The 23,921-nt window shown below is 54.7% G+C and overlaps 2 protein-coding genes across 8 annotated transcripts in view; one reads left to right on the top strand and one right to left on the bottom strand.

Annotated features, from left to right (window-relative positions):
• Positions 1–1,803, top strand: part of TICRR (TOPBP1 interacting checkpoint and replication regulator) — a 54,379-nt gene extending 52,576 nt beyond the window's left edge. Inside the window, exon 22 of the mRNA XM_033189055.1 lies at positions 757–1,803. Coding sequence (XP_033044946.1) covers positions 757–887 — 131 coding nt within the window. The 3' untranslated portion in view covers positions 888–1,803. The remainder of the gene's footprint in view (positions 1–756) is intronic.
• Positions 1,753–23,334, bottom strand: KIF7 (kinesin family member 7). 7 transcript variants are annotated; one of them, XM_033189052.1, is made up of 19 exons: positions 22,986–23,334; positions 20,526–20,877; positions 17,662–17,862; positions 16,896–17,289; positions 16,180–16,699; positions 15,526–15,642; positions 14,744–14,971; positions 13,796–13,929; positions 13,239–13,354; positions 12,920–13,069; positions 10,080–10,282; positions 7,513–7,710; positions 6,974–7,099; positions 6,653–6,829; positions 5,315–5,530; positions 4,092–4,298; positions 3,181–3,316; positions 2,795–2,941; positions 1,753–2,575 (listed from the first exon to the last, which is right to left on the bottom strand). In XM_033189052.1, exons 2-19 carry the CDS (start codon positions 20,851–20,853, stop codon positions 2,208–2,210), a joined length of 3,966 nt encoding a protein of 1,321 aa, XP_033044943.1. In that variant the 5' UTR covers positions 20,854–20,877; positions 22,986–23,334; the 3' UTR covers positions 1,753–2,207. The 7 variants fall into 7 exon arrangements, with proteins under 7 accessions (XP_033044943.1, XP_033044942.1, XP_033044944.1 ...); XM_033189051.1 differs by having other exon boundaries at positions 3,181–3,379; positions 13,796–13,926; positions 22,986–23,333; XM_033189053.1 differs by having other exon boundaries at positions 3,181–3,379; positions 16,306–16,699; positions 22,986–23,333.
• Positions 23,335–23,921: the final 587 nt, after the last annotated feature.

Raw genomic sequence — 23,921 nt, 5'->3', positions numbered from 1 at the left:
GTGTGGGATAGGTGACTTCGTGCCTACAGTGTCATGTGTGCCCTTTCCAGAGAAACTCTACATTAGAACTTGTGTGCATGTGAACAGAAGTCCCCTCAAAATCCTACTAAAATTCCTTAGTCCTCTTGAAGATGGTGATAGTTGTGGGCTTGCCACAACATACTGCTCATCTGTAGTCTAAGAATCTGAACAGGAAGGTGTTCTGAGCAGCACGAGTGATAGGCCTGTGTTTATCCCCATGTTCTGTACATTCGGTGGGACACAGTACTGACTGTAGTTATAATCAGCCTTCAGACTCTAGGATTCCCCTTCCCCTTCCAAATCCTATTCCCAAAAGAACAGGATTTGGCCTGTTAACTGCCCTGGTTAGCAATGTTGCTTTCTGCTGCTAGAATCAAAGGGGGAGTGCAGGCGGAGGGGACCTTCAGTGGTTCAGTTCCCTCAAGACCATGATATAAATCGTGCAAAACAACATAACCCCAGAGATCTGAGACCTAGAAAGAATGTACAGAATATTAACCTGAGGGAATTCAAACCACAGGTACTTTGCATTTTCAGAGCTGCTTCTTGCTGCCAGCTCGGTGCATAGCACCTTCTAAAAAGTGTAGGTACCATTTCTGCAGGATGAGCGAACCTCCAAGCAGTGCTGATTTTCTTAAAGTCCGTTTTTGTGTGTAACCCTCTGCAATTTAAGTCCATTTTTTTGATTCGGTCCTCAGTGACTCCTGCCTGCTAAACCTTTCTACCTTCTTCTAGATGAGGATGTGGATGTACTTCCCTCCACTGTAGAAGACTCTCCTTTCAGTCGTGCATTCTCCAGGAGGCGCCCCATCAGCAGAACTTACACACGGAAGAAGCTCATGGGAACCTGGCTGGAGGACTTGTAGCCACAAACACTACTGAGCCCAAAAGATGAAGGAGTCAGCCAGGACACTATGGGTATAAAGAAGTTGGAGGCCTAGTCCCAAGCCTCTTTTGCCATGGTCAGTGTTCAGATTGCCATTAGAATGCCTTAGGGTTTTCTAATTCCCCTCATGGATCCAATCCATCTCCTGGCACTGCCCCTTGTTGGGGAAGTTGCAGGAGGAGAGGTGGATGGCAATGTAGTTGGTGCTATAACTCAGGCAGCCTGGGAGTCAGGAAGCCAGACAAGGAATCCCATTCCAGCCCCACCCCAACCATGGCCATGGCAAGTCAGGGGGGCCACTCTGCCTCATTTATGCAAATGGAGAAAGGAGCCCTCCCTGGGGTCCCTTGAGCTCCTGTAAGGCTGGGCTGCTGCAACACAGGCAGCACTTTGTAAACTGTGAAGCCATATATGTGAAACTGAAGAGTGTATTGGGCAGCAGAAGCTGTTTTTTGCCTTCCCTGTGTAACAATAAAATCATCTCTAGTGACTGAGCACTCAGTACGTTTATGTTTAATGTTGGGCCTAAGGTTAACTGCGACCTTGGTCCAGCTTGAGTGGCTTCTGGAGCAGCCACATTTCAAGGACTGTCCAAGAGTCAGCCAGTTCATGGCACAGGCCTCGCCCATTGCCCACTCCTGGGGAGACCATCACCTGGCTCGTTGTTTCCACCGAAAGTGCCCCACAGACCCGCTGGACCAGCCTGCCGCCAGGTCCTGGCCCGGGGTCTGGCTAACGGTGACGGCTGACTCTGAACTCTGTTTGCAGAAAGCATTCAAGCCTATTGTGTTCCCAAATCTGATTCCTCCTATTGTCTTGTAAATCAAACTCTAAGTGAAAACTTCCCATTTCTCCCTTCAGAGATTTTATTAAATGTTTTTTTAAGATCCTAAAAATGTGCTACGTCTCCCAGTTTCCCCTATATACATAAGACCATTTAAACCACAACCTGGTTGCCACCAACCCTTTCGTGATGATTCTTGGCCAAACCACAGAACTACAAGCACATCCATTTACGCCTGAAACCAGAATTGTCCTGAGACTCGAGCAAGACACAAGGCAGGCGGCAATTGGGTACCACAGCTTCAAGAAGTAAGTGGTGGGAATGTGCATATTTTTTATAATGAGGGTCCAGTTCTTTTGGGCCATGACCCAAATTTGTTGATCCCAACGAGTGTAGAGACGAGGGCCTGGATTTAGGGTGTGCAGTAAGGACTGTCCTTCACAGAAGCAAAACAGGCAGCTGCCCCTTTCAGCAGGATTAGAGTGCTCCCTCCAAGGCAGGGTCTGCCCCGAGGGCTTACAGGGGGTTTTTCCGGACATCAATCATCCCCGGGCTGGCTCGTCGCAGTTCCCACCGGGGCTTGGACAAAGGCCCAAAGTGCCAGGGCAGGCCTGCCTCACCCACAGGAAGCACCCGCCCCACCAGGGGCTCGGCCACCTCCCGCTGCCTCAGTTCCTCAGGGGATCCCTGCTCCTCGCCACACAGGCTTGAGCGTTTCCAGGTCAAGGGTAAGGGAGCGTGGACCAAGTCCCGCGTCTCCTCCCGGGTGCGGGGGGCCCCCTCAGTGACGGGGTACAGCCAGAGCAGCTCGGGTGCCGGGTGGAGCTCATCTTCATTTCCAGGAGCCTGTCTGCCCTCCGAGCACAGGCTCCTCTTCTCCCCGCCTGTCATGGAGAATAACGCGTCCTCATCAGAAACAGAGGTGGCAGCACCTTCCCAAAGCCCTAGCTCCCAAGTGCCCCAGCACAATAAGCAACCTGTGAATTGAGCCAATAAAGGCTCGAGGGAGAGTGGTCTCTAAGCTTTCCCCCAAAGAAAGGGGACAGGTCTGACTTCAGAGCGCGGTGGGGCAGGGCTCAGTGATGGCGACAAGGAGGAGTTACCCCTGCTGTGGCCTACAGCGTTCACACCGCTGAGCTTCTGTTTCAGTTCCTGGTTTATCCACATGTAGCGGCCCAGATCCTTCTGCAGAGCTTGAATCCGGGCCTCATACTGCCTCCTGCTGTCTGCTAACCCTTCACTGAGGTGGTCTAGAGTGGAAGGGCGAGGAGAGGGTGGTGAGGGCCTGCAGGTGGGTAGGCGGCCAGGGCTATGGGGGTAGGGGCTGTGAGCGCCAGGGGCCGGGGGGAGGCTGGGGGCGAGGGGAAGGGGAGGAGGGGGCGAGGGGGGGTGCACAGGAGGACGGGGGCCAGGGGGAGAAGGGGGGATGGAGGGGGCGGGGTTGTGAGCTTTGGGCCGGGGCTGTGAGCAGTGGGCTGGGGCTATTCACCTCGACTCTGCTGCAGGAGCAGCTGCATGTTCTGCTCGTGCTCCTTCTGCTGCAGGGTCAGCTGGCGGTCCATCTCCAGGCGCTGCCGCTCCAGGGCCACCTCCAGCCAGTACACCAGCCTCTGCTGCTCCTCCAGCTGCATCTCCAGTTCCGAGAAGGCAATCTGCTGCTGGTGCTGCTCCTCTCGGAGCGTCACCACCTGTCCCAAGACCCAGCCAGGCTCAGCCCCCACCAGACCTCTCTTCATCCGGCTAATCCTCAACCACAGACACAGTGTTGGCACACTTGCCACCACGGCACTAAGAAATCAGCAGGGTCTTCCCTGCTGAACCAAGACTTAGCCTCAGACACCTTCTCAACAGTGCTCTAGTTATCTTCCAACGATCAGAGCTGGCTCTCACCTTATCTGCTGTCTCTTGCCACCAACCCTTTCCTAACCACACACCATGGAGCTGGCAGAGCCTCAAGCTGTGGGATTTCATCTAGACCAACCTCAGCACTATGGACATCTGGGACCAGATAATTCTTGGTTGTGGGGGCCTGTCCTGTGTGTTATAGGATGTTTAGTAACATCCCTGGCCTCCACCCCCACCACTGTGACAACCAAAAGTTATCTCCAGCCATGGCCAAATGTCACCAAAGGGCAAAAACACCCCCTACTGAGAGCCACTATTGTGGCCATGGACTACCCTGAGGTGAGCCAATCAAAGCAGAAGTGGCGGGGTAGGAAACTGGGTCTCAGTTTCACAAGTAAAATAGGCTTTAAAGTCAGGTGGCCCTGGAGATGAGTTGGTCCTGATTCTGTCCCCCAGTCTGGGAGGAAACGGGATATCCGCTGGAGCAGCTGCCATGAGACACCTCCCCGCCGTGCCGCAGGAGGAGGAGGTGGGGGCCATAGGCTGGTGGCCCACCTTGTCAAAATACTTGCAGAGGAGGGCTCTGGTCTCTGAGGATGAGAGGTAGCTGAGCTTGGCCATGAGGTTCATCTCGCACTGGGACAGCAACGAGGCTGAGGCCCGAAGCACCCGCTGGCGGCATGTGATGGCCTCATTCTTATACTCAATGGCGGCATCCAGGGCCTCGATGGCCTCATCCAACTGGAACAGCGTCCGCTCCTCCTGTAGGGACAGGGGCATGCATGGAGGAACAGCACCCACTGCCTGAAAGCTGAAGTCCTGGGCAGACACGCAACAGCCAACACGTAGCCACAACTGGGCCTTAAGGGTCCCCTCGTCCCAAGGGCAGAGCCAGCGCATGGAGAGAGATGCCCCCTGCTCACTGTCACAGCCCCGACCCCAGGGTGAGCTGGGGCCACTGCTCAGAGGCAGCCCTGCTCAACTGCAAGCCCCTGTGAATGATCTACATTCAGGAAGCTCAGAGCACCCTAACCAAACCAGGCATGGTTGGGACAGCCACGGAGGCACCACAGTGTCTGCTGGGTAAGCTTCTACAGATGGGGATACATTTTAAGAAATGCATCATTAGGCATTTTCGACATCATGCAAACATCAGAATGTACTCACACAAACCTAGATGGTATAGCCCACCACACACCTAGGCCACAAGCCTGGACAGCATGTGACTGTACTGAATACTGTAGGCAGTTGTTAACCGTGGTGAGTATTTGTGTATCTAAACATAGAAAATGCACAGTAAAAATGCAGTATTATAATTTTCTGGGAGCACCATTGTATTAGCTGTCTGTTATTCACCGAAATGTCACACAGCACATGACTGTAGTCACATAGGCCTTCTCTCTGCTCAGGGAACACAGATGTGTGGGCATGAGGTGCACTGAGTATGCTCCTGACACTCTATCCACACACAAAGCCAAGATGTGCGGGCAGGTACTTGAATGCAGCACAGGAGTCCGGGCTCCAGCCAGAAGGGAGCTGAGGGATCAGCACGGCCTGGCCCCTGTGTTCCAGCCAGTGAGGCCAAAGCAGGGGCAGAAGGGCCAGGCCAGCCCTCCCCAGCCCCCACCTCCACCTAAGAGTGCAAACTTGGGTCTGCTGACAGCAAGGCCCAGCACCCGCAGAGGGCTGGAGCAGGGGCTGAGGAGAGCAGACAGAGAGGCAGATGATGGGAGCCAGGGGCAGAGGCTGAGGGGCTGAGCCAGGGGGCCGCAGGGTACCTCGGGGGACAGCAGGTTCCCCTGCCTCAGCTTGCTGTCTATCTCCAGGCGCTGCTTGAGCAGCGAGTCCTTCTCCTGGCGCAGGCTGTCGATCTCCCTGCGGATCTGCTGCTGGCTCTGTGCGCTGCTCTGCCGCAGCTGCCCGCTCTTCTCAGACAGCTCCTTCTCCAGGTGCTCCAGCCGGCTGGACACTCGCACGATGTCCTCGTTGAGGGCCTGGGGGCAGAATCGCCAGGGATTAGAGAAGGAACAGGCACTGTCCTCACAGGGTGACAGAAAGGGCCGGATGCTAAGGAGGAGTTGGGTCCTTCCCTCAAGAAACCAACACTCCAAATGTTCTGCTCAGCAGGGAGACCAGACTTAGTTCACAGAAGCTCCAGGAGGTGGGGCTAAAGGGACCAGAGCATTCGCAGAGGGGCACTCAGAGATGGTGAGAGGAGGATAAGGACCAGAGGGACGTGGCCCTCCTGGCAAGAAGGGGCAATGGGTAGGGGTGGAAGGAATGACCTGTCACTGAGATGACCGGACTGGACAGTGATAGGAATTGGCCAAGCCCCAAAGGCTTTTCTGGGAGCCAGATGCAGGAGGAAGTGAGGGCTCTCCTGGCCGAGGGAAGTTATGGATCATCCAGTAGCACCCTGGATCCTCCTGGACATCAGAGAGATGCGTGCCGGCAGGAGCAAGGCTCCTGGCCTTTGCAGGCCTGGGACACTGGGCATCTGGCCCAAGTCCCTGTACTGGAACAGGCCCTGCATCAGTGACTGCCATCCCCCTCCAGCCGTCATGGTAACGTTATGACCCCATCTGACAGAAGAGGATGCTGTGGCTCAGAAGCTGACCTTCCTATTCTAGATGGAGTAATGATGCCAGGCAGAGAAGTCTCTTTCTACTTGGTTATACCACCTTCCAATACCTGCACCTCCTCATTTTTCCTGCACAGGCCCTGAGTAGGGAGTTAATGAGTGAAATGAACTGGAGGAGGGACACTTAAAAGAGGTTCTTCTGTGCATACATCTGTAACCGTGTCATAAATATCCTGAAGCCCTACGGCTCATGGGGAGGCACAGGATAGAACCCAGAAGGACAGAGCTTCCTCTGTCTGGAACTTACCTGGCAGAGATACCACCTAGAAGAACCTCGTCTGTCTAGACCTCGCCTGGCAGGGACATCACCTGGCAGAACTTCACCTGGCAGGTTTATCACTTGGAGGGACCTCACTTTGCTAGACCTCACCTGGCAGAAACTTACTTGGCAGGAACTCACCTGGCAAGATCTGTCCTGGCTGGACCTCACTTCACTGGACCTCACCTGGCAGGATCTCTCCTGGCAGGGCCTCACCTGGCTGGACCTCAGGCGCTTGCTTTCCAGCCCTGTCTTCTCCTGCATCAGGGCCTCCTTCTTGGCCAGGATGGCCTCCCGCTTGTGGAGCTCCTCCCCAAGCTCCTCCAGTGCCCGCCGCTGCTGTAGCACCTTCTCCATCTCCTGGTCCAGCCATTTCTTCTGCTCCTCAATCTTCTAAGGAAAAGCAGGGAGGGAGGGAGGGAACTCAGGGCCCACCTCTGGCTTTGTCAGCCACCACTCAAAGTTCACTGGGGAGAAAGGTGCACCCACCAGCCAGCCCCCAGGGGAGCCCTGGGTGCAGACGCAGCCTGGCCCCACCTGCTGCTGCTCCAGGCTGACCACAGAGCCGTTGCTGCCACTGCGCCTCTTCCTCTGAAAGGCCGCGATCTCTTCCGTCTTAATCTTCAGGATCTTCTGCTGCTGCTCATGCTTCAGCTCCAGCTCCTGGGTGAGGAGCTCAGTGGGCAGGGCTGTTTATGGTGCCAGCATCTTACCAGAGCCTGCCACCAATCCCAAAGCCCCCAGGAGTGCCTGCCCACTCCCAAGACGGCCCTGTGAAGCGTCCCCCAGACCCATCCCACACAAGTCTCCCTGGAGACTGGCAAATAGACGCAAACACTTAGAAATAAGCCCATGCCAGTCATCTCATATACCTCATCTCACTGAAGTCTCACCCTGGCCTTGAGTTTCCTGTAACACTCCGCATTTTCAGATGAAAAAACAGACTCAGGCTAAGTGACCTGCTTTCTAAGGTCACGTAGCTGTGGGTGGCAAACCCTACCTGGGCTCCCCTGGCTGGGCCGCCAGCTCAGCCTACTGGCCTGGACAGAGGGTCCCCGCCCTGCCGTGAGCCTGACCTTGACGCGGTGCTGCCGCTTGCTCATCTCTGCCTCCAGGCGCCGCTTCTGCTCCGTCTCCTCGCGAAGCCGCCTCTGCAGTTGTCCCTGCTGCTGCCGCATGAGCTGCACGTTCCGCTCGAGCTCCTGCAGTCGCTTCTCACTCTGGGCCGACAGTGACACCAGCCGCTCCGTAGCCTGCTTCTTCTCCTTCAGCACCTGGGACCCACACAGTCTTCACTGGGCCATGCACCGGGCTACTGCAAGCCTGCCATAGTGCTTGTTGAGCTGGGCACTCAACGAGGGCAGGCAGGACCAAAGGACTCATAAATGGACAGAGGGACAGATAGAGGGCAAACGGATAGGTGGGTGATAGACCAATAATAACAACAAAAGGCCGGGTGTGGTGGCTCATGTCTGTAATCCCAGCACTTTGGGAGGCTGAGGCGGGTGGATTACTTGAGGTCAGGAGTTTGAGACCAACCTGGCCAACATAGTGAAACCCTGTCTCTACTAAAAATACAAAAATTAACTGGGCATGGTGGTGGGAGCCTCTAATCCCAGCTACTCAGGAGGCTGAGACAGGACAATCACTTGAACCCGGGAGGCAGAGGTTGCAGTGAGCTGAGATCGTGCCACTGCGCTCCAGCCTAGGCGACACAGCGAGACTCTGACTCAAAATATAATAATAATAACAATACTAATAATGGTAAATACTATGACATTTACCATGCACCAGGCACCATACTAAGAGCTCTGTGTATATGAAATGATCCTAACGAGCCTACGAAAAGTGTAATTATGATTATCCCTATTTTACAGATTAGAAAACTGAGGCAGAGAGGTTTAGGAAACTTGACCAAGGACACATAGCTAGTAAGTGGTATAACTGGGATTCAAACCTGAACAGTCAGGCTCCAGAGCCCATGCTCTCAAACCACTCCATGATATTGTCTCTTGGACATTTGAACTGAGAAAATAAGGAATGAATGATGGGTGGGCACCTGCAAGGATGGACGGATGGAAGGGTGGGAGGGACAGATGGCTAGGTGGGCGAGATCATATGAAGGTAAAAAAAAATAGGATAGACCAGGCACAGTGGCTCATGCCTGTAATCCCAGAACTTTTGGAAGGCCAAGACAAGTGGATCACCTGAGGTCAGGAGTTCAAGACGAGCCTGGCCAACATGGTGAAACACTGTCTCTACTAAAAAAAAGAAAATACAAAAATTAGCCAGGTGTGGCGGCATCCACCTGTAGTCTCAGCTACTAAGGGGTCTGAGGGACAAGGATCGCTTGAATCCAGGAGGCGGAGGTTGCAGTAAGCTGAGATTGCACCACTGCACTCCAGCCTGAGCAACAGAGTGAGACTTGGTCTCAAAAAATAAAAAAATTTAAAGAATAGGATGGAGACCGTTATGGGCTGCACTGTGTTTCCCCAAAATTCCTATATGAAAGCCCTAACCCCCAGCACCTCAGAAAATGACTATGTTTAGAAAGAAGGTCTTTAGAGAGGTGATTAGTTTAAATGAGGACATTAGAGTAGGCCCTAATCCAATATGACCAGGGTCCCCATGAGAAGAGGAAGAGATAGCAGGGCTGCAAGCAGGTGGGGGAAAGGCCATGTGAAGACACAGCCAGGAGGTGGCCGTCTGCACGCCAAGGAGTGAGGCCTCAGGGGAAACCAGACCTGTGGACACCTTGAACTTGGACTGACAGCCTCCAGAGCTGGGAGAAAGTAAACTTCTGTTGTCTAAATCCCCCTAGTCTACGGAAGTTTGCTATGGCAGCCGTAGCAAACTAAAACAGAGAATGCATGAATTAACAAAAGGGGATGGAAAGGGTGGATATACCTGCGGATAAATGGACAGGTGGTCAATCCACTGATAAAAGGCTAAATCAGCTAGGCGCGGTGGCTCATACCTATAATCCCAGCACTTTGGGAGGCCCAGGTGGGCAGATCACCTGAGGTCAGGAGTTCAAGACCAGTCTGGCTAACATGGTGAAACCCCGTCTCTACTAAAAATACAACATCAGCTGGGCATGGTGGCGCATGCCTGTAATCCCAGCTACTCAGGAGGCTGAGACAGGAGAATCACTTGAACCCAGGAGGCGGAGGTTGCTGTGAGCCAGGATGGTGGCCCTGTATTCCAGCCTGGGCAACAGAGTGAGACTCTGTCTCAGAGAAAGACTAAACCAATGCATGGGTTTGATGGACACAGGGACCAATGGGTAGACAGACAAGGGAGTATGGGATGGAGGGGTAAGCGAATGGAGAGCTGGAAGGGGGACCGGGGAACAGAGGACTGCATGCTACAGGGTAGGTTTCTTTAGATGCCCACCCTTCAGCCTCTCGTTGGTCTCCCAGGTAGTCTTCAGGCAGGACCTGCCCCCCTGCTTCTACTATGTGTAAAGCCGGGCGGACCTCCGGCTTGTATACCATACCAGACTCACCCTGGGGGACCAGGGCTGGAGCACAAGGTTCCACAGCGAACTTGGACCTCGGAGCCCACATGTCCTGGTCCCAAGGATGGCAGCCTAGGAGGCAGGAGTCACCCCAGCACCCCACCCTGAGGCCCTGAGACTGACCTGCACCTGGCTCTGGGCCGCAGCGACCCTCCTGCGGAACTCCTGGAGCCGAGACCGCTCGCCAGCATCCTGGGGCTCCTTGCCCTCGAGCTCTCGCAGCTGCCTCTGACCTTCGCTCAGCTCAGCCCGCACCCGCTCTGCCTCCTGCTCCAGCTCCCGGATACGCTGGCTATGCTGGCGGTTCAGGGCCTGAGCTGCCTTTCCTGGAAGAAAGCAGGACTATGTCAGCACAGGCAGCCCTGCTCCAACAAGAGGGCAAGCTGTTTGTCCCCCTGGGAGGTTTCCCAGCCCTTGGACATCTGCGTGGGTTTCACCAAGCCTTTGTACCACCAGTACCACGGTTTACTTAATATTTTTCTTCAAATCAACTCTTTATTGATTGATTGATTGATTGAGACGGAGTTTGGCTCTTTTTGCCCAGGCTGGAGTGCAATGGTGCAATCTCGGCTCACTGTAACCTCCGCCTCTCGGATTCAAGTGATTCTGCTACCTCAGTCTCCCAAGTAGCTGGGATTATACGCACGCGCCACCACACCTGGCTAATTTTGTATTCTTAGTAGAGATGGGGTTTCACCATGTGGGCCAGGCTGGTCTCGAACTCCTGACCGCAGGTGATCCACCCGCCTTGGCCTCCCAAAGTCCTGGGATTACAGGCGTGAGCCACCGCGCCCAGCCTCAACTCACCTTTTAAATGAGCCTCATCCACTGCAGCGACCCAAGGAAATTACAAATTAATTAGTTTTATTTTTACCAAATGCATTCTAAAATAAATATATAACCTGAACCTGTATATAATTAAGCCTCTAGAACTAACTTTCATTTCCAGGAAATCTGGAGGACAAAAGAATGAGCTAAATGACACCACAAAAAAAGCGAACAGACAAACCCCAAACGTGGGGTTTGGGACATTTCACAGGATGACTGAGAGAAGGGAGATGTCAGAGACCTCAGAAACAAATATAGTTGGCCCTCTGCATCTGTGGGTTCCACATCCATGGGTTCAACCAACCATGGTTGGAAATCATATTTTTTTAAATAAATGGCTGCATCTGTACTGACCATGTATAGATTTTTCTTGTCATCATTCCCTAAACAATATAGTATAACAACTATTTACACAGCTTTTACATTGTATTAGGTATTATACGAAATCTAGAGATGATTTAAATCACTTCCTTTAAAGTGATTTAAAGGAAGATGTGGGTCAGTTACTGTAAATACTATACCATATTATTTACTAAACCCTTTTTGAGCATCCACAGATTTTGGCATTCACGGGGTCCTGGAACCATTCCCACATAGACACCAAGTGATGACTGTATGATGTGTGTGTGGAACAAGTTTGGAGCCTGATTCAAACAATCCAGCTATAAACAGACACTGCTGATAATGGAGAGAATGTGCTTATGCTCTGGTCATTACGAGGACATTAGTGCCAGGCACGGTGGCTCACGCCTGTAATCCCAACACTTTGGGAGCTGAGGTGGGCGGATCACGAGGTCAAGAGATCGAGACCATCCTGGCCAACATGATGAAACCCCATCTCTACTAAAAATACAAAAATTAGCTGGTTGTGTTGGCACGCGCCTGTAGTCCCAGCTACTCGGGAGGCTGAGGCAGGAGAATCACTTGAACTCGGGAGGCAGAGGTTGCAGGTGAGCTAAGACATGCCACTGCACTCCAGCTTGGCGACAGAGTGAGACTCCGTCTCAGAAAAAAAAAAAAAAAGGGACATTAGTTTCATTAGGTGTGCTGATGGTATTACAGTTAGGTTAAAAAAAAAGTTCATATTTTTAAAGCAGCACACTGGGAGGTATAGGGAAGAAAGGACATGAAGTCTGGCATGTCCTTCAAAATATTCAGCAAAGAAAAAAGGGAGAGGTAAAACAAATGTGGACAAATCTTGGTAACTACTAAGTCTGGAGGATGGGTATATGGGACCCATGGTACTCATCTTATATCTGGTTGAAAATATTTATGATGAATTTGGTAACAAATTCATGAACTATTAAAATAAAAACGCTCAACTGGCCACCACCTAAAATTACCCCCTGTCCCCTCCTTTGCTCATATCACCAGTAATAGACATAACACAATTTGGAGACACTCAGTTCTCCATGACACTCACTGTGTGCTCCCCAGAACTGAGAGATACTTTGCCCAGTACAATGGCTGAAACATTGCAGTCACTTGATAAAGAAGAAGAAGTGCTGGGTATAGCGGCTCATGCCTGTAATCCCAGCACTTTGGGAGGCCAAGGCGGGTGGATCACCTGAGGTCAGGAGTTCAAGACCAGCCTGGCCAACATAGTAAAACCCCATCTCAACCAAAACTAAATAAAAAATAAAAAAATTAGCTGGGTGTGGCAGTGGGCACCTGTAATCCCAGCTACTCAGGGGGCTGAGGCAGGAGAATCGCTTGAACCCGGGAGGCAGAGGTTGCAGTGAGCCGGGATCGCACCATTGCACTCCAGCCTGGGCGACAAGAGCGAAACTCTGTCTCAAAAAAAGAAAAGAAAAAGAAAAAGAAAAAAAGAAGTACTGCTTACTAAGAGCTATTCTAAGCACTTCACCTGAATTAACTCCCTTCACCCTCACAACACCCCTATTCAGGAGGTACAATGACTATCCCCATTTTAGAGATGAAAAAACTGAGGCACGGAGGGGTTATGCTACTTGTTCAGGGTCACACAGCTGGAAGAGGCTGGGCTGAGTATCAAACCTAGGCCATCCGGCCCCTGCTCCCAACCACCTCATTGTTGAAATCCCTCTAGAACAGTACAGAAGTAATGATGAGAAGTCCCCCTCGGGTGGGAGGCCCACCTGAGGCCCACCCCTCACCTGTGCGGACCAGCTCGCCAATGAGCTCCTCCTTCATGCGGATGTTGATAGCCAGCTCCCGGATCTTCTGCTGGGCCTGGGCCAGCCGCCACTCTGAGGCCGTGGCAGAGGGGACCTGGCGGGCCTGAAGGGCCTTGCTCCCACCAACTGCTGCAACAGGCAGCCTGTCAAGGTTGCTGCCCCAACTGACAATGGGGGAGACAGAGGAGTGGAGGGCAGGGGCTGCCAGGGAGGATGGGTGGACTGTCCCAAGGTGGCTGGCCCAGGACTGTGAAGGGGCAATGGGGAGGAGGCCCTCTGTGCACCCCACCCAGCTTACCTCTGGACCCTGGGATGGCTGCATCCAACTCTTCAAGGCAAAGCTCTGGGCCCTTCCTCTCTGGCAGACTCCCTGGGCGGGCCCTCGCCCTCTGGCTGCAGTGGCTGATCCCATTTCTGGAGGACAGAAGAAGAAGGCCGTACTCCTCCCCAACCCCTGCCCCAGCCTAGCCACCCCCAGGCCTGGAGGGAGGAAGAGAGGCCACCAGGTCTTCCATCTCCCAGGGTTGATATAAACCCAGGATGTGAGTCTGGCAGAATCAGGAGTCGATGGGCAGAGTTTTAGGAGGTACAGGGCAGCTGGGCGGCACAGAAGGCCATCCTGGAGGCTGAAGTCAGGAGGCCTGGGCCCATCCTGTATCACACTCGCTCCGGTGAGACCTTTCGCCTCAGAGCCCACAGCTCTCCCGCAAGGGCTAGCCAGGGCAACATAAGGGCACCCTAGGACCCAGAGGCTTTCCCACTGCTGTCAGGAGAGGAGACGGTGGGACCCCCAGCCTGCCTAGCCCTGGGCCCTGATCAGGCCCTTGTCAGGTGGGGGCAATGGGTCCCACTCACCTGCATAGGTTTAAGGTCCGCCTGGGCAGCTCCTCCTCCTCCTCTTCCTCCTCTGAAGCAGCTGTAGAGCCACTTCCCAGCCTGTTCACCTCAGTCAGCAACTCAACTCCAGCCTCCCTGCCATTTGTCACCTGCTAGGGGAGTGAGCCATTTCCCATTTCAAGTCATCGTCCCTGCAGTGTACCCCGCCTTGCCTGCCCGCCTCACATCTCTACCTCCTCAAGCCCTGCTTTACCTTCATGATCCAGCCCAAATGACCCCTCTGGCAGCCTTTTGAATCTCAAGCTGGAGTGAGAGCTTCCTCCCTCCCCTCCCCTCCCGCCTGCTTTGGCTCCCGTGATACCTGGTACTCCTCAGGTGACAATCTGCCCTTTCTACCTTGCATACAGGTCATCTGCACCCAAGTCCTATCTCACCAACAATTCCCTGCCAGAGTGATGGGTGAACACGAACGAGACTTCTGCCAACCCCCAGCTTTGAGAGCTGAGATGATACAGGCCTAAAAGCCCCAGAGGACCCAGAACTTTCAGGCAGAGCAGGAGTAACCTTTGTCCAAATAAGGTTCACCATGTGGAAAAGTGAACTTGCAAAGAGAGCCATCCAAAGACAGAGTGGGTGGTCTGAAAGGTGATGAGCTCTCTGTCTGCAGAAGTGTACAAGGTTTCCACCTGGTGCTGGAAGCCAGCACCCCCTCTGTAACCCCTCCTCATTCCAAGTGATCTTCAGCTACCCCCGGGATGCCCGATGCCACTGGACCCTTCTGAGAAGCCCAGAGTCATTCAAATCTTGGCTCCTCCTCTGGGGACACCTGAAAGCAGCCTCTCGCATCTCACAGCCAGTCCCATTAAAACATGAGTGGGGGACACATGCCCCAGTGCCCCCTTCCCCTGCCCCGAGCTTGACCAGTCCAGCAGGGCCCACTGACACCCAGCCTCGCCCTCTCCTCACCTCTCTCTTCTGCTCAGAGCCAACTTCATCTCCAGGGAAGCACGCAGGGGGCACCATGCCCAGCACGTGGTCGTGGGCACCCCCCAGGGGGGCTGTATGAGGTCGAGGCACAAAGGACCCGGGAGGCAGGCCATTCAGGAGCCCCGGGCCCCCCCAGCCAGGCCGCACTAGCTCTAACCGCAGCCGCAGTTCCACCATCTCCTCTTGCTGCTGGCGCAGCCGGTCGCTCTGCAAGACATGGTCCAGGTGCCGAGGGGGCATGAATGCCTCAACAGGCAGGAGTGTATGAAACTGAGGAACAGGTCTGAGGCCACTCTACCATCTCTGGGCTAAAACTGAGGAGGGTCAAATACTCTCCTTCCTTTCCTCCTCCCCTGACCCCAACAACTCTGTAGGAGTTCAGACTCAAACTCACCCCTCAGGTCCCATCACACTCCTATCCTGCCAGACCGCCACCTCCAACCGCCGCCACCAGAGGGCGCGAGGAGCAATGCGGACCTGGTTACGCCAGGCCCCAAGGTCCCCCGCTGCTGCCCCTTCAGTCCCTTCTTTCGTCCAAGCTCACACCACCCAGCAAAGCTGCCCTGCCTGGCGGTCCTGCACACCCACCTGCGCTGTTGTGATGCTCACCTCCACACTTTCGCTCATGTGCACCTCCTAACTCTACTCCCCTACCCCGCAGTATCCCACCCTAACTCCCTCCCATCCTGAGAAACTCAGCTCTGCCTTCCCTCCACTCTCCTCTGAGGAGCCTTCCCTGCACTGTGAAGCGGGCGCCGCACCTGCAGTTTGTATTGCTCCATGGCGTCCTCCAGCGCAGCCAGAAAGTCTCGGTTCTCCTCCTCCAGCCGCGCCACCTGGTTCTGCAGGCTCAGCAGCTGCTGCGCCCCCTCATCCTCCTATAGGGCAAGGAGAGGGGCTTCAGAGGCGGGGGTTGACAGGGCGAGCTGGACACCTGGCCTCTTCTTGTCTAGACCTGCTTCCAACCTACTCTTCCAAGCCCTGCCTGCAGTGGGAACTCCAGACCCACTGGTGGGGAGGGCACCCCAGACCCCAGCTGGCCTGGATGCCCTCTGCAAGCCATTTGGGTCATCTCTTGTAATTATCCATCGTATTTGTATTAATAATATCACCACTATTATTAGGAACAATTTATTGCATCTTCACCAGCATGCTAGCCACATGTGACACCCTCCGCTCTTACAAAATCCCCACTAAGAGATGGGGTAAGTCCTACGGTTGTCCCTATTTTACAGCTGGAGACCTGAGGCACTGTAAAGTTAAGGAAGTGAACACGGTAATCAGCAGAAGTGACCGAATCCCTAATGTGCCCTGCCAACGGGCAGGAGGCAGGAGCACAGCTGCTGTCTGAAGACCCTCTTCCTTCCTCTCCACCACTTCCCCCTGCCCACAACCACAACCTGTCCCTTGGTCACCTTTCGCCCGCCGGCCCCCTGCGCCGCCTGGCCCTCGACGGAGGCGCTCTCGATGCCGCTGTCGGGCCCGGAGGCGGAGCTCAGGGCGCTGCGTTCACCCTCGACCACACACAGCCAGTCGCGCACCTTGCGGGCGGTGGCGCCGGGCAGCCCGGGCTCGGCCTGCAGCTCACGCAGGAGGCTGTAGGCGGCGTCGGTGCAGGCTCGGTAGCGAGCGCACTCGGCGTCCAGGCGCATGGCGGCCCCAGCGGAGGCGGTGACTGGGCCCGGGGCGCGCCGGCCGCGGTGGATGATGCGGGTTTCGGAGCGGTGCCGTGGCGGCCCCCGCGCGCCGCTCGCCACCTCTTCGGGTGGCCGCTCGGCCTCAGGCCGCCAGTTGACCGTGGCGTGGTTGCGGATGTTCTGGGCGCGGCTGGCGTAGTTGAGGGTGTTGAGGGTCTCGTCGAAGTCGGAGGAGGAAGGGCTGACGCAAGCGATCATCACCGTCTTGGCATTCCCACCCAGCGAGTCTTTGAGGATCCTGAGGGCGCGAGGGGGAGGCTCTCAGGGGCCCTGACACGCCAGGCCCAGGGCCAGCGGGCCAGACCCGGGACCGGCTCCTGGCACGGCTCCCCATGGGCCGGAGACATGGGAGTACCTAGGCTTCCAACCCCAGTGGCGTGACACTCCCCGCCTCCCCGGCCCCCAGGCCACACAGGAGCCAGGGGGAAGCTCACCGGGTGATCTTGGAGTCCCGGTAGGGGATGTGGCTGCCCCGGCGCTGAGGGTCCCCCAGGGCGCTGATGACGTTGCCCAGCGCCAGGAGGCTGCTGTTGATCTGGATGCTCTCCTTGAGCCGCTCGCCGGTGCTGCCCGTCTTGAGCACCCTCTCTGAGCCTGCCAGGTCCACGAAGTGGAACTTGGAGACGAGCAGCTGGCCCTGGGCGGGGCGGGGCAGGCGGCTGGGGGCGCGCCCCCGCTGCTCCAGGGTCACAGTGAAAACAGTGTGTGAGCGGCTAGACAGGCGGTTGAGGTGCGTGGCTCCCGTGTGTCGCGCCGCGTTGCCCATCTCCAGGAGGCTCAGCACCTCGTCCAGGCCCTCCACGTCCACCTCCTTCACCCCGCACAGCACTGCGGGCACAGAAGGCCGTGAGCCCCAGGGCAGGGGCCGCCAGACTGACCAGCCAGGAGGGCAGGCAGAGCAGAACTAGCCCCAAACTTGCCCTTCCTGACCCACCGCTCCCTCCCCACGCCCACGGGGTACTGCCCTTCCTAGTTCGGGCTTGAGGGGCTCTGGCTTCCCACTGGCCCACCTCAGTGCCTCTCACTCTGGGTATAGAAGCAGTACTGAACTCATTGGAGACAGGAAGCTAAAGCAAAACCTCCCAGGGCTTGGGTTTTCCATGAGGAGTTGCCATTCCCAGACAGGTAAGCACCCCACTCCAAGCAGGTGAAGCCTCCCTAAACTCCTCTCCGTCAGCGGAGGACCCCGGAGTTCCTCACCAACATTCCCATGCTCATCTTCCCGGAGCTGGATGTCACGGCTGGCAGTGCCCACCTCGAGCAGGTCCCGGAACTCCTCCTTGTACACTTCCAGATAGGATACATGCACCAGACAGTCAAGCAGGTCATTCTCATCGATAAGCTTGAAGGCCTCGGCCATGGCCCTCGGGACAATGCCCTGCTCATCCTCAAGGAGGGAGGCTGGGGAGACACCGCAGGGCCTCCTGCCACTTCAGCTGGACATGGCCCAAGTCCCCCAGGCCCGCAAGCTCATAGGCCCCTGCCAGAGCTGGAGGATGGTGCTCTAGGATGGAGAAGACAGTGGCCAAGGCCAGGATGGGACAGGTGGCCTGAGCTAGGCCATGCTCCAGTGTGGTCAGGCAGAAATATAAAATTTAAAAGTTGGAAGCAACCTCTCCTGATTCAATCAACCCCTTTCATGATGTAAGCATCCCCTTCACTGCATCCTCAACACATTAGCAAATAACCTTGCCTTGATTACTCCTAATCCATGCTGTTATCTAAAGGGCCTCCTAAATTTATCCCAAGGAAATAATCAGAGGAAGTTCAGAACAGCACTCCTCCTCATGACTTCAAAAAATGCAAACATCCTAAGTGTCCATTTGAAGATCAAACAGGAGATCTGGCCAAATCAACTTTTTTTTTGAGACGGAGTTTTGCTCTTGTTGCCCAAGCTGGAGTGCAGTGGCGTGATCTCAGCTCACTGCAACCTCCACCTTCTGGTTTCAAGCGATTCTCCTGCCTCAGTCTCCTGAGTAGCTGGGATTACAGGCATCTGCCACCATGCCCAGCTAATTTTTGTATTTTTAGTAGAGACAGTGTTTCACCATGTTGGCCAGGCTGGTCTCGAACTCCTGACCTTGTGATCTGCCAGCCTTGGCCTCCCAAAGTGCTGGGATTACAGGCATGAGCCACCGTACCCAACCAACTATTTTATATTCACAATAGAATGCCAGGTAGCCCATTAAAAAGTTAGATTTTTTTTTTTTTTTAGACACAGGGTCTTGCTGTGTTGCCCAGGCTGGTCTCCCAACTCCCGTGCCCAAGCAATCCTCCCACCTCAGCCTCCCAAAGTGCTGGGATTACAACTGTGAGCCTCTGTGCCTGGCCTAAAAATTTAGATTGAAGAATATTTAATAATACAGAGAAATGTTCATGATACATTGTTTTTTTGTTGTTGTGTTTTTGAAATGGAGTCTCGCTCTGTCGCCCAGGCTGGAATGCAGTGAAGCAAACTTGGATCACTGCAAGTTCTATCTCCTGGGTTCAAGCAATTCTCCTGCCTCAGCCTCCTGAGTAGCTGGGATTCCAGACCCCCACCACCATGCCTGGCCAGTTTTTGTTTTTGTTTTTTGTTTTTGAGATGGAGTCTTGCTCTGTCACCAGGCTGGAGTGCAGTGGCGAGATCTCGGCTTACTGCAATCTCTGCCTCCCAGGTTCAAGCGATTCCCCTGCCTCAGCCTCCTGAGTAGCTGGGACTACAGGCATGCACCACCACGACCAGCTAATTTTTTGTATTTTAGTAGAGACGGGGTTTCACCATGTTGGCCAGGATGGTCTCGATCTCCTGACCTCATGATCCACCCGCTTCAGCCTCCCAAAGTGCTGGGATTACAGGCATGAGCCACCATGCCCTGCTCAGTTTTCGTATTTTTAGTAGAGATGGGGTTTTGCCATGTTGGCTAGGCTGGTCTCGAACTCCTGACCTCCAGTGATTCACCCGCCTCCACCTCCCAAAGTGATGGGATTACAGGTGCGAGCCACCATGCCTGGCCAATGATACACTGTTAAGAAAATCAAACAGGACACAAAAGAATGTGCATAATATAATCCCATTTTTGAAAAGTAAAATAATTTTCCCAAAGAAACTGGAATGCTAACAGGGCAGGGGATTTCTGAAAGGCAATTATCAAGTACTTTTTATTTCGTGCATGTGTTTTGCTGTATTTTCCTAATTTTTTTACGACAAAGTATGTTTCTGTAACTGCTATGGTCTGAATTTGTTTATGCTCCCCAAAATTCACATGTAGAAATCCTCACCCCCAATATGATAGAAGTGGGGCCTTTGGGAAGTGGGTGGGGAGAGCCCTCATAAATGGGATTAGTTCCCTTGTAAAAGAGAGCTGAGAGTGATGCCTTCTGTGTTCTACCATGTGAGTTTAGAGAGAGAAGGTGGCTGTCTGTGAGGAAGAAGGCCCTTCAATCTGCTGGTGCCTTCATCTTAAACTTTCCAGCCTCCAGAACTGTGAGGAATAAATTTCTGTTGAGGAGCCACCCAGTCTATGGTATTCTGTTATAGTGAGGGAGCAGAGCAAGGCAGTAACCTGAGAGAAAGCAGCTTGTGTTACTTAAAAGGGGACACTTCCTTCAGTTGGCCCAAAGGATCTTTCTCGAAACTGCTCCAGAGCCTGGCTGAAGCACCTTGCAGCCCTGCTGTGCAGCATCCAAAGCACGCCTCTTCCAGGACACACGGTCCCCGTTCCCAACTGCTCCAGCTAGAACACAGATTCCTGACCTTCCCCAGCCAACCTGACAACCTCCAGAGACATGCTACCTTCCCATACCCTTCCTCTGCTGAGGTCCCCAGAGCCAGGCAGCATGGCGCCATCTCTATGGAGGTGAGAAGGCCACTCACCTCCAATGACTCTTCCTTCCTTCCCTGCCTACCCCACAGACATGGCTGGTCCCAGCCTGGGCCACAGATCTCTGTCTAGGAAATTGACTCTTCCTCCCCCCGCATCCCCACCTTTCCCGGGGACAGGCAGCAAGAGGACAGGGGCAGAAATCCAGGAAGGAACTAAGGCTCCTTAAAGTGGGCAAAGGCCCCGAGCAGGGTCACTCACCCACACTGGCCTCCCCCATGGTGTACGTCTTCCCTGAGCCCGTCTGACCATAGGCAAAGACGGTGGCATTGAAGCCCTCGAAGAAGGCTTCAAGGAGGGGCTGAACGCAGGCCTGGTACACAGCCTCCTGCCCGGCATCCTCGGCCAGCACCACGTGGAAGCCAAAGTGTCGGTCACGGCCCAGGGTGATGCGGCCAAGCCCTGGCTCCACCTGCAGGCAGCTCTGATGCCCGTGCAGCAGTTCCTTGGGCAGCAGTGGTCGAACTCGCAGGGCAACCCGCACTGGGGCCTCCTCAGGCCCTGGCAGCCTCTGGGCCTCCAGCCCCATGCTGAGGGAGGACTGCTCTGGGCCCTGTGGAGAGAGAAAGAAGCCCTGGCCATCAGCACTTGTACTCCAGGAGCTAGACTCACCCTGCAGGGGACTTGAGCCAGACCCTGCAGCTCCTGACCTTGGAGGGATTGGGGGGAGGGTGGTCAAAGTTCAGAACATCCCCGTGTCCAACCTGGTGCTCAAAAATTGCAAGGGTCATGACATATATAGTCCCCCTAAGTAACATGTCATGGCTCCCAGCACTGGCGAAATGAGGCCCTAACTCCTGCACTCCAGTGTTTCAGCTGCATTCTTCCCTACGGCCCAATCTCCTAGAATAACGCACACACACAGCACCACACCACACCACACCAGGGAACTCTTGTCCCTAACACCCACTGGGTTTACCACAATCTCTGTCTTTGTCAAGTCACCCACATCCCCTGCCCCACCTTCTTCAAAAAAGTCAACAGATCCTTCAAGACCAAGCTCTCACCACCAAATCCTGCCAAATCCATCTCCTAAATATCTCTCAAGTTCACCTGCTCCTTCCCATTCTGTTGTCAAAGCCCTGGTCCTGGCCACTGACACTGTGCCAGGATGACTTTGAGCAGCCTTCCCCCTGGTCTCAGTCTCCCTGTCCCATCCCGCAGGGTAGCCAGGGACATCTTACTTTTTCTTCTTGAGACAGGGTCTCCCTCTTTCACCCAGACTGGAGTACAGTGGCATAATCACTGCTTACTGCAGCTAAGACTTCCCAGGTTCAAGTGATCCTCCCACTTCAGCCTTCAAAGTAGCTGGGACCACAGACACGTACCTGGCTTATTATTATTATTATTATTATTATTATTATTATTTTGTAGAGACAGTCTAGCTATGTTGTCCAGGCTGGTCTTGAACTCCTGGGCTCAAGGGATCCTCCCAAAGTGCGGTGATTATAGGCATCAGCCACTGCACCTCAGGGGCATCTCTCAAAATGCAAATGCAATTATTTCACTCCCTGCCTAACCCCAACTCTCCAAAAAAAGGCTCTCCACTGCCCTTGGGATTCAAAATATTAAGGAAAAAAAAAAAAAAAAAAAGACAAGCCTTAAATCAGGCCCTGCCTCCCTGGATTACTCACCTCCCACACCCCAGGCCTTTCCTTGCCTCCACTCTCTGCCTGCAACGGCTAGGTGTTACCCAAGCCTCCTCATCCCTCCCGGCTAAGGCTGCAGGCACCTTCTGCTTCTTCAGGGAGCCACGGAAGCTCCCCTTCTCTGTGACCCCACCACTACACGCACACAACCCCCAGTGCTGTTCCACCCGCCCGTGACCACTCTACTGCAACTGCAGGTTACTACCCGCTTCTCTCCCCCACCTCCCAGACCAGGAGCTGGAAGGCGGGGACCCTCTGGGTCCACTTTGCACTTCATCACCAGCGCCCAGCACAAGGTCCCACGCTGCCCAATAAACAGTGATGGATAATCTTCATCCAAGGAACTTTCCACGTCCTCCCTCCTCCTACAGCGTTCTTCACCCCCACCGCCACCCCGGCACGTCATTCTTTACCCTTTAACCTCTCTCTCAGCACAGTAACCTCTCATTAATTCAATCACCCGGCCCCTATTGGGGGCCCGATCCTGGGCACATAGCGGTAAACTCTGCCTCGCAATACCGCGTGGGCCTTCGCGCACCCCTCCTCCGCGTGAGCATTCCGAGCCCGGTGCAGTCCCGGCTACCGCGCGCCCCTGCTCTCCGCACAGCGCTACCGCTCCGAAGGCGCTCTGACAACCCCGCAGGCGCAATCCCGAGCCAGGGTAAGGCAGCCGGGGCTGGGGGCGGCGGGGCGCGGGACGAAGCTCCCGGAAAGTTGGAAGAAGTGATTACAAATGGGGACCCGACTCACGCGGCCTCGGCGCTTGCCCCTCCTTGCAGGCCCGGGATGCCGGCGTCAGCCTCCAGATGTTGGGAAGAGGGCGCTGACCAGTCCAAGGAAGAGCTTCCAGGAGGCTGGGGAGCAAGGGTGCGGGGCTCCTCATGCCGGCTCAGGTCTCCCAGGCGTGCCGGCTCCCAGGGTCACTAGGCCCAGGCCTGCGCGAGGAGGGAGCGCGCGCCTCCCTCCACCCACCCGGTCCTCGCCCCCAACCCGCTTTCGGGCCCACACTCACCTGCCTGGGTGCGAGCGCCGTCCCGGGCCAGGCAGTCAGCTTCGATCCCCAGTGCGGCGCGCTCCGATGCCGTCATCGGGACCCCCGCCCCCCAAACCAGCCCTCCCCTCACCCGCAACTCCGCCCGTCGGGGCTCTAGGGGGCGGAGGCACGAGCCGGGCGGCGTCGCGGAGTCTGCCCGCAGACAGGGCGGGGGGGGCCCGTGCGGAGGGCCCAGGCCTGGAGAGTCTGAAGCATCCTCCTGATGGCATCGACTTATTTTCTAGAATGTGTCTCCAAACTGGACTCCAGGCCATCCTGTCCTCAGCCCCGAGTCACCTTCTTTCCCCATCTCTGTTTTCCACTCCCAGTCCCAAACCACGCCCCCTGCACAGCACTCACAAAGCCAGCAGAAACCTCCATCTCCCCACGTTTAAAAAAGTTTTCTCAGTTCTGAGACTCTCATTTTCTCACATTTTAGTATTTCTAAAATTGAGTTCCATCTTACACTCATTGTCAAGGGAAATTTGGCACCAGGAGGGGCAGGAGAGGTGATCTGGCGGTGTCCATGGCAGCCGGCAGCCTCAAAGAGATGGTTGTTGTCTTTACCTCTGAGACCTCTGATCCATTGTTTGCACTGGAAGCACCGTGAATGGGTGAATTTTATAATCTGAAAACATATTTGTCACTTAAAATGCCATTAGAAAAAGTAAACTTCAGTGTCGTTTCTAGTGATATTTTATTATGTATATAGAAGATTACCTGGCATAGACAGGCAACATAATTAAAGGCTATAGAAATTGCCAGGCTCTTCAGATAGATCTATATTAGGAAACCCTCAGCCTCTAGTAACAGAAACCACAATTTGAAGTGACTTGAACGATAAGGTCATTTGTTATCTTGGGGAACAGTGAAACCCAGAGGGATGAGGGCTCCTGGGCAGGTTGAGTCAGTGGC

This window comes from Trachypithecus francoisi, unplaced genomic scaffold (assembly GCF_009764315.1).
Source record: "Trachypithecus francoisi isolate TF-2019V2 unplaced genomic scaffold, Tfra_2.0 Lachesis_group3, whole genome shotgun sequence".
Lineage (NCBI taxonomy): Eukaryota > Metazoa > Chordata > Mammalia > Primates > Cercopithecidae > Trachypithecus > Trachypithecus francoisi.
The sequence above is the reverse complement of the archived record's forward strand: the minus strand, read 5'-3'. Positions and strand labels throughout refer to the sequence as shown.

Bases quoted from the DNA above. Each gene is read 5' to 3' on its own strand.
- KIF7 (XM_033189047.1), bottom strand. From the start codon at position 20,853: ATGGGGCTGGAGGCCCAGAGGCTGCCAGGGCCTGAGGAGGCCCCAGTG. The intron at 15,643-16,179 runs GTGACCAAGGGA...CTTGCCCTATAG, and splicing joins AGGGGGCCGGCGGGCGAAAG to GAGGATGAGGGGGCGCAGCA. The intron at 4,299-5,314 runs GTACCCTGCGGC...CTGTCCCTACAG, and splicing joins GGAACCTGCTGTCCCCCGAG to GAGGAGCGGACGCTGTTCCA.